The sequence below is a fragment of the Equus asinus genome, chromosome 20 (assembly GCF_041296235.1).
Source record: "Equus asinus isolate D_3611 breed Donkey chromosome 20, EquAss-T2T_v2, whole genome shotgun sequence".
Lineage (NCBI taxonomy): Eukaryota > Metazoa > Chordata > Mammalia > Perissodactyla > Equidae > Equus > Equus asinus.
In genome coordinates, this window is record NC_091809.1 from 16535404 (window position 1) to 16545102 (window position 9699).

General features: G+C 42.4%; 1 protein-coding gene across 1 annotated transcript; it reads left to right on the forward strand.

Moving 5' to 3' along the window:
* Nucleotides 1–4161: 4161 nt before the first annotated feature.
* Nucleotides 4162–9305, forward strand: ZNF557 (zinc finger protein 557). Its single transcript, XM_070489940.1, is given in 8 exon segments — nucleotides 4162–4279; nucleotides 6601–6615; nucleotides 7368–7454; nucleotides 7955–8037; nucleotides 8516–8596; nucleotides 8598–9138; nucleotides 9141–9220; nucleotides 9222–9305. Coding segments are annotated over 8 exon segments (1071 nt in total). The 5' UTR covers nucleotides 4162–4179.
* The last annotated feature ends 394 nt before the right edge of the window (nucleotides 9306–9699 follow it).

A 9699-nucleotide genomic window follows, 5' to 3' on the forward strand; every position in this document is an offset into this window, starting at 1 on the left:
TTATGCGGTTAGCTTCTGCTGCATAACAAATCATCCTAAAATATGATGGCTTAAAATTAGAATAATTCATTTTTTCTCAAGATTCTGTGAGTTAGCTGGGCAGTTATTTTAATCTGGACCTATAAGTGGCTCAGCTGGAAATGGGTGGTCCTGGATGGCCTTACTCACACGTCTGATTGTTGACTTGAAGTTACCTGGAGTGATAGAGATGTGCAGTCTCTCTAGACTCATTCACATGCAGATGGTTACCTAGTTCCCAAAAGGAGCCATAGAGGAAGAGTACCAATGAGCAAGTGTTTTTCAAGCCTTCACTTACGTCATTTGCTAATGTCCCATTGGCCAAACCGAGCCCAAAGCCATGAGGCAGGGAAGCCCATTGACGTAGTTCATCTTGACTAACCTCCCTGGGTGAAGCAAGAAAGAGGAGGTGGGTTTCTTGGGGCAAATGGAAGATATCCAGAACTATTCACCCCTTGTGTTTCTGAGACTCTACTCTTAACATCACGTGGGTGAAAGTTCACATCCCTGCCCAGGAATTCCACCAGCTCCTGTACCATCCTGAGTGCTATCAAGCTTGATACTCCCATGTATAGTCTAAAGTAGTTGCCACCACAAGTGTTCTTCATGTAGGATGGAGTATAGGGTTCTTGGGAGGAAAGTGCAAATAATAACCTAAAGTTCCTGGTTCCCAGAGGTGGACACGTCTACCAGGAGACAAAGTCAGGGTCCCATGGAACTTCATGACTCCTTCTGAGGCCAGCACAAGGAAAGAAGTCATCGTGGCTTCTGGCATAAGGAATTCAACCAGAGGATGTGGAGTTTCTGTTATACAGTCAGGACACAGAAGACATTTGGCATGCAGGTAACCCATTGTGAGGTCTTTTGATATTCTTTCTACAATTTTGTTGATAAATATGTGTACCAGCGTATCCTGAGAAGGGCATGGTGACCAGGTATTCAGATCCTTCAAGGATGAGGGTCTGGATCATCCCTCCAGACAAGCCACCTAGACCAGCAGAGGCGCCAGGCAAGGCTGAGGGGACTCTAAATGGGACAGTAGGAGGAGAGAGATAGTAAGTGTCAATTACAACACCAACAAAAGCTGCTATGGAGAGCTGTCTATAATTTGTCCCACTGACCTTCCTCTTGTAAGTTTCCCCAGTGAACATGACCAGTGAGAATCCTGTGTGTCCTGGCTTGAAGAAGCAAGCGCATCTGAGTGGCATCCATGGTGGACGATGATGGAGACAGTGGTATATTTCCTAGATTCTTCTTTCAGGACTAAGTCACTCCCTCTTGTAGCTGCCAGAAGTGTTCTAAGGGCTCATGCTGCCATCCTCTCTGGGAATTCCCTTGGGACAAAGGAAAGCACCACACCTAAAATTATGACCACTCCCAATGGTAGCCCACTTCCAGTGATGGCTTCATGTGCTGGGTTCATGAGGCAAAGGCCAAATACCTTTACCTCAATTTGAGACACCCTTGAAGCTCCCTATGGAGTGAACTCTTGTCTCCATTTTTAACCTATCACAGATCAGTCTCTTTTCTGTCCAACCTCAGTTCTCTCCTTCAGAGTGTTTACCTCAAGCAAGTGACAAACGCTTTGTGCTAAAGCTTCTTCACCAGTAAAATGGGAACAATGAGAGTGCCTGTTTCATAGACTTGTAGTAAGGATTCAATTAGTTAATATACGTGAAGCACTTAGGAGCCATTCTGGTATACAGGAAACATTATATATTTCATCTTTTACAATGAATTAATTAAAGTTCATTGTAGGATTATACTGAGCAAAATAAGGTACACAAAAAAAAGAGGAAAAGTGTACAACTATATTTGCATAAATTTCAAGAACAGGTGAAAATAATAATAATAATAATTTCTGATAGAAAAAAATCACAACAGTGGTTGCATCTAAGCTCCGTTTGTGGAGCAGAGGTGAGGCAGGAGGGCTATGAGGGCGTTGCCATGGAGCAGGCAGATGATTGCAATCCTGCCTGGTTGGAGTTCTCCTGGGCTAGAGTGAAGGTAGGAGGAAGGGATAAGGAAATTTGTTGAAATGAAGGATAGTGAAATCCAAGCTGTTTGAGTACGAATTGAGGAGAGAAGGAGGCTGATAAATAGCAAGAAAGTAGGAGCGTGGATAGACTGAGTCGTTTGCAATGGTAGAATAGCACACGTAGTGAGAGCAAAAAGTGAGCGACCAAGTTGGAAGGTTAGAGGTTTGGGATCAGAGAGAGTTTTCTGAACTATTGTTCTAGATGGCAGACTAGTGTCAGGTGATGATAAAGCCTGGGGTGGTGCCCATGGAAACGTGTGGCCAAGGTGGAGTAGGGACAAACTCCTAATGCTGTGAGAGTCATCCTCCTGGATGCTGACATCATCCGAGCGAGGTGGGACTAGAGGTTGAAAGAATGATGGGAGTCAGGTGCCAAAGTCTCAGCGAACAGGCTTTGTATCTGAGACTGAGATTGTGACAACCACACGGGTGGGAAGAATGTGCCCCGAGACTCAGGGAAGCAAGGACTTCAAGTGGGGGGAGCAGTAGTGTATTGGTCGTAGCACTGGGGACAGAAGAAGACAAGTTTTGCCATCACATGGCCCTGAGTTCAGAATCTGCTAAGCAAAGGCAAGGCCCAGTATTAAATATATTACCCTTGAAGGAGGACATGATGGACAGGCTCAGACACATTTGTCCTCAGGAGCCTGGAAAGGCAGAGAGGCTGTGAAGACTTTCTATTTTCCCTTTTATTCCAGAGCCCTGTCCTGAGTGCTCCGTGGGGACGAGAGGAGGAGTGTCCTGGCTCTCCACTACCCAGTTGGTCAGGAATATTTACCACCTTCATCACAGGATGGTGGCCATGGTTCTGTCCCCCACTTGTGGTAAGTTCTTGGGTCCTCACAGCCCTGAGAGTCCAGGTGCTGAAGGCCCCTGCACCACAGAGCAGGCACAGGGGAGGGGGCTGAGCAGGAGAGGTGGGAGTGGAGCCCAGAAGTCACTGGTATGTGATCGGGTGGTTTTGGGGATGTGGGACTTAGGTGGTTTGAGTGTCTGTGGAGGTGTCACCTGTGTGATAAGTGTGTGGGAGCTTGGGGATTTTACCTCTAATTCCTTCTGTAAACTTAATTAAATAACAATGATGTCCCTTGGAACATTAATTTCTTTATCTGTGAAATGAGAATAATCTTGTCCTCAAGTGTAGTAAGACCCTTGGCCCTATTTCCTGGCCCTGGCTGAGACAGGGCTATGCTCTGGTTCCCTATGAAAGCTGTGTGTGTAGGTATGAGTATGTGCTATGTGTGAGAGTGGTCATATATGTGGGGGTTTTTTGTGTGTGTTTGTGTGTGTTGGGAGATGTTCAATTACAGGTAGGTTGGGGAAGCATCCAGATGTGTGAGTGCTAGAACAGAGGGCAGTCCTGGATTCTTGTGACTCATTCCTCTTTCCCCAGCTCAGTCTCCCCTGTACCCAGTCTCTCCTCAAAAAGGATGCACAGAGGAGGAAGGGTTCGTTCATGGCTTCCTGACAAGCTGGTTACCGGTGAGTCAAATATTCCTTTCTCCAAATAATTATTCTTTTGACCAGAAGTTGGACTTCTTATCTCTCAATGACCTGGACCCTCACAGCCAAGCCAGGTCCTCAGGCATCCCAGGATCTCCAGGCATCTGCTGGAGGGTGAGGGGCTGCCTGGAAAATGTCAGTGGATGTCAAATTTCCTACATTTTTAAAGCTTCTTCCAGCATCACTTTGTACATCATGTTCTTCTGAGAGTTTTAAAGGAAAGATATAACCGTGTCCTAAACTCAAGCAATTGATGCTGGCCATTGGGGAGTATTTCTCTGATTTCTGCCATGTCCCTGGGCTATGCTTAATATTGGAGATTGAGAGAAATAAGATCACAGAGCCCACAGTCTTACTGGACAAAGAGAATCATGTATGTGTTGCAGGTTATCTAACTGTGCGAGCGGGCAGAAGTGGACAGGAGATGAGCAGTGAGGGCTGAGCCTGGAAGCAAGTGAGAGCAGAGATCAGCACCCGTCTGGACACCTTGTGCTTTGGGTTCCTCCTCCCTAGTTCTGTCATCCTTGGCCCTTTTCCTGTCAACATTGGTAGAGGTGGTCCTTGGCTAAGCCATGATGTTTGTGATGGTTTAGGACTTGGTGGCCTTCAAGGGCGTGGCCATGGAGTTCACCCAAGAGGAATGGGCATTGCTGGACGCTTCGCAGAGAACCCTGTACAGGGACGTGATGCTGGAGAACTCCAGGAACCTCGCATCGCTTGGTAAGCCTGACATCATTCCTGCCTTTATTTATTGACTCAGAAAACAAAGCTTTTTAAAATTCATGTAACATTCACAGAACTGAAAGACTGTGATCATTTTAACTATTTTAAAATATACAATTCAGTGACTTTTAGGAATGTCACGGTGTTGTGCAACCATCACCACTCTCTAATTCCAGAACCTTTTCATCACACCAAAAATAAACCCCAAAATCATTAAGTAGTCACTCCCCATTCCCACATACCCAAGCCACTGGCTACCACTGACCTACCTTCTGTCTTTATGGATTTACCTATTCTAGACATTGTATGTAAATGAATCATCCAGTATGTGGCCTTTGATGTCTGGCTTCTCTTGCTTAGCATAATGCTTTCAGGATTCATCCATCCTGAAGCATGGATCAGACTTCATTCCTTTCTATGGCTGAATGTTATTCCACTGTGCATATACACTGCTTTTTGTGTGTCTACTCATCAGCTGATGGATCTGTGAGTTGTTTCTACCTTTTGGTTATTGTGAATAGCACTGTTACAAACATTCATGTACAAGCTTTTCCTTGAACAATTGTTTTCCATTCTTTTGGGTATGTACTTAGGAATGGAATTACTGGGTCATATAGTCACTCTATGTCTAACTTTTTGCAGAGTACCTGTGCACCATTTACATTCCCTCCCACAATGTGCCAGGATTCCAGTTTCCCCACATTCTCAACAACATTTGTTTATTTCCTTTTTTTTAAATTAAAGCTATCCTCATAGGTGTGAAGTGGTATATATCTCATTGTGGTTTTTGTTTGCATTTCCCTAAAAAATAATGAGATAAGAATCATCTTTTCATATGCTTGTTGTCCATTTGTATATCTTCTCTAGTAAAATGTGTCTTCAGGTTCTTTGCCCATTTTAGGGGGAATAGGGTTGTTTGTCCTTTTGTTGTTGAGTTGTAAGAGTTCTTTATATATTCTAGATGCTAGACACTTATCAAATATATGATTTGCAAATATTTTCTCCCATTCTATGGATTGTCTTTTCACTTTCTTGAAGGAGAGTTTTGCTGCATATAGAATTTGTGGGTGACAGTTTCTTTTCTTTCAGCTCTTCCTCTCTTTCTCTCTCTCTCTCTCTCTTTCTTTCTCTCTTACACTCTTTCTCTCTTTCCTTCCTTCTCTCTCTCTCTCCCTCTCTCTCTTCAGATTGAGCAGTCTCAATTGACCTATCTTCAAGTTTGCTTACTCTTTCTTCTTCCTTATCAAATCTGCTGCTAACTCCTCTAGTGAATTTTTATTTCAGTTATTTCACTTTTCAACTAAAAATTTCTGTTTGGTTCCTTTAATATAATTTCTATCTTTTTGATGGTCTCTATTTGGCAGGAAATCCATTTCCTTTAGTTCTTTGCACATGGTTTCCTTTAACTCTTTGAGTGTACTTAAAATAATTAATGTGAAGTCTTTGTCTGGTAAGTACTTTCCTTGGGGACAGTTTCTGTTAATTCCCTTTTCCTGTAATGGGCTGGGCTCTGTTGTTTCTTTGCATGCCTCATTTTTTTGTTGTTGAAAACTAGACATTTCGAATATTATAATATGGCAATTCTGTAAATGAGATTTTCCCCCATCCCTAAGTTTTGTCATTGTTGCTTGTCATAGTTGGTGGTGTCTGTCTGGTGACGTCTCTAGACTAATTTTGTAATGTCTGCATTTGTCATGTGTGGCCACTGAAATTTCTATTTTGTTAGCTTAACGGTCAGCTAGTGATTTGTCAGAGATTTCCTGAAATATCTGGAACACAAAAACTCCTAGTCTTTGTAGATGGTCTCTGTGTGTATGTCAGAGCATGCCTTCAAAACTCAATCGGGCAGTTTCCAACTCTGCCTTAGCCTTCACTTCCTGCTTGTGCACAGCCTGAAGGTCAATCAAAGGTGAAGGCTTAGTGCCTTCTCAGGTCTTTTCTGAGCATACACTCAGCCCTGGGTACGTGCATGGTCTTCCATATAACTAGGAATATGTGGGAGCTTTGCAAAGCCCTCTTTCCCCAAAGTGTCTTATTCCTTACTTTTCCTCCTAGACTTTTTGCTTAGTCTTTTGCTTGCTTCAATCATTTTCCCTTGACCCAGGCAGCAGTGGGTAATACATTTAAATGTGTTTGGCACATGCCTCAGCCCTCCACCTCTCGTAGCCACCTCAGCCCTGGGAGAGTTTGGAGTTAGACAAAATAAAAGTAAGCCCTTTGAGCCCGTCCTTCAGGGATCCACCAGATGGGTCAAAACAAACCACCACGGTTCTTTGAGAATAAAATCCATTCTGCTCCCTCCAGGACTAGGAACACAGGCTGTTGTCTTCAAGGTGCCTTCAAGGTGTCTTCAGGGATCCCCAAGGTGAGGAACAGGTGATGGGCCAGGGTCAGTGAAAATGTCACAGCTCCCTCTTACCAGATTCACCCCTTTGTCTTGGTTAAACATTCTTCTGGTTGCTGTAAGCTTTTGATAACTCTCCAAAGTTCCTATTAAGTTGATTTTGACAGTTTGTACCAGTTGATTTGTGGGTTTTGTAGAGTGTTGGAACCTTGGGAGTTACCTACTCCACCATTTTCACTGACATCGCTTCTCACTTTCTTAAGCACCTTTGTGTTCATAGGTATTCTAGGAATTATGACTATGGCAGTGAACAAGGTCTGTGCAGGGAATTAGGAAAACAGTGGCGAATGAGGTCTGTGCTGTGAATTAGAAATTAGGGAATTAGGTCCCTACCGTCATGGAGCTTGCAGTCTAATGCCTTCCCTGTGAACAGAAGATCTATTCCTTGCCCTGACTTTATGTTCTCCGCGGATAAAAGCTTTTGGACTTTTAAGTCTGTGTTTGAAATCGGGCATGAGCTTCTTGGGCTAGTTATCCCCAGTCACCCTGGATATCAACTGAGGATGCTTGCATTTTTTTTCATTATGAAAGAGAATTTCTATATTTATTAGAATTTAGGGATAATTATTCCACTGCTCCTAAAGTCACACCTGCTCATCTACAGAAGTGCAGGCCTCATTTTCATGGTGGGGCTTATTGTCCCCTGCATCATGTGTCTTTTCTCTGTATATGGGAATCAAGTTGATAAACCTCGTCTGATCTCCAAATTGGAGCAAGAAGATAACATGAACACAGAGGAAAGGGTAATTCTCCCAGGCATCCATCCAGGTGAGCACCAGGTGAATATGAGTCTCTGTGAGGAACATCTCTGGCCTGTGGCTTGAGAGTTTGGAGTTGTACATTGGGAAATGTCAATCAGGGGCCTTTGTAAAATGCCCTTCTTTCTGAAAAGAGGGCCAGAGACATTTAGTATGAACCTCCTTATGGACCTTCTTTTTCTTTAACTTTCTTTTCATTATCTCATACTTTGGGCTCAGAGGGGGAAAAAAAAGACGTCTCTTCTCCTTCTTAAATTTAAGTCTCATATGAGCTCTTTGTCTAATTCCTTTCCACTTTACATTCCTGACAATTCCTCCTTTCTGTCAACATCAATCTCAATCTTTCCAGAGTCTTTTTTTTAACAAATACCTAAAATTTTCACATTCATGGCCCTTTCATTGCAAACCTCCTGAAAAACCCTAATCATTAGGGTCCACCTTCACTAATGTGTGCATTTTACCTTTTCTTCTCTTCATCATCAATTTGAATTTCTTTTCAATTTGTTTCAGATTTGGAGACTCTACTTAAAGACAAAAGGTTAACTTCTAAGCAGCATGATTTTAGAGAAGAACAATCTAAAGGTGTAAAAATGGTAAGATTTCTGATTTTCCACAGTAGGAAAATGCCATAAATTAGAAAAGCCACAAAGTTACCAAGAGATTCATTTTCCCAAGAGAAAGTGGTGCCTCTGGAGAGATACCATGAAATCCTTGTGAATTTAGAGAAAAACATAATTTATCTCCAAAATTGTTTCTTCCCTGAGCATTCACACAAGTAAATGTTTCCACAAATGTGACTCACATATTGAGTGTTTCAAACATAAATTTGTCTTAAACTTATCAGAAAATTCTCTGTGAATATGACAAGGACTTATGGCAAAGCATTCATCATCTTTTTTAACTTCTAAGAACTCAAACTAGTGGAAACGATATACAGGCACTCAAAGTGGCAAAAACATCAATTATTATAATGTTTTACACAACGTAATTCCTGGGTGAAGAATTCCTATGATAGCATTGAATAATAAAAATGTTATAAATTATAGTTATCATTCATCTCTCAATCAACAGGAAAGGAGTCATCTTGCAGTGAAACTCAACAAGTGTAATCAGTGTTTTAAAGTCTTCAGCACAAAATCTAATCTTACTCAAGACTATTCTCTTACACAAGAGAATTCATACTGGAGAAAAACCCTATGATTGCAGTCAGTGTGGCAAATCTTTCAGCAGCAGTTCCTACCTCACTGTTCATAAAAGAATACACAATGGGGAGAAACCCTATGAATGCAGGGGCTGTGGAAAAGCCTTTGACGATCCATCATCCCTTAGATTGCATGTGAGAATTCACACTGGAGAAAAGCCCTATGAATGCAACCAGTGTTTTCACATCTTCTGCACTAGATGTAACCTCAAAAGGCACAAGAGAATTCATACAAGATAGAATCACCATGAATGTAATCAGTGTGGAAAGGCCTTCAGCATGAGCTCCTCCCTTACTGTGCACAATAGAATTCCTACAGGGGAGAAACTTTGTGAATGCCATGATTGTGGGAAAGCCTGTAGGAAGAGCTCACATCTTACACAGCATACGAGAACTCACACTGGAGAAAAACCCTATGAGTGCCTTGAATATGGGAAATCCTTCAGCAGTAGCTTTTCTCTTACTGTGCACAAGAGAATACATAATGGAGAGAAACGTATGAATATGGTGACTGTGGGAAAGCTTTTAATAATCTCTCATCTGTTAAGAAACACATGATAACTCACACTGGAGAAAAAGCCCTGTGAATGTAATCATTGTGGGAAATCTTTCAACAGTAACTCTTACCTTTCTATGCAAAAGAAAATTCACGATAGGTAGATATGAGTGTAATAACTGTGGGAAAGCATTCATTGATCTCCCATCCCTCAGACATCTTGGGAACTCACACTGGCTGTGTAAATTATTTGCTGTGTAATAAGCTGTCCCCAAAATTTGGTGGTTCAAAACAACAAGCCTTTAGTATCTCACAATTTCTTTAGGTCAGGTGTTCAGGAATGGATTAGCAATGTGGTTCTAGCTCAGGATCTCTCGTGAAGCTGCAATCAAGATGTCAACCAGAATCACAGTCATCTGAAGTCTTTCGGACTGAAGGGGCCACTTCCAAGATAGCTTACTCACACACTTGGCAGATTAGTGTCAGGTGTTGGCAGGGTGACTTCAGCGTCTATGTAGATCTCTCCATGGTGCTGAGTATCTTTACAATATGACAACA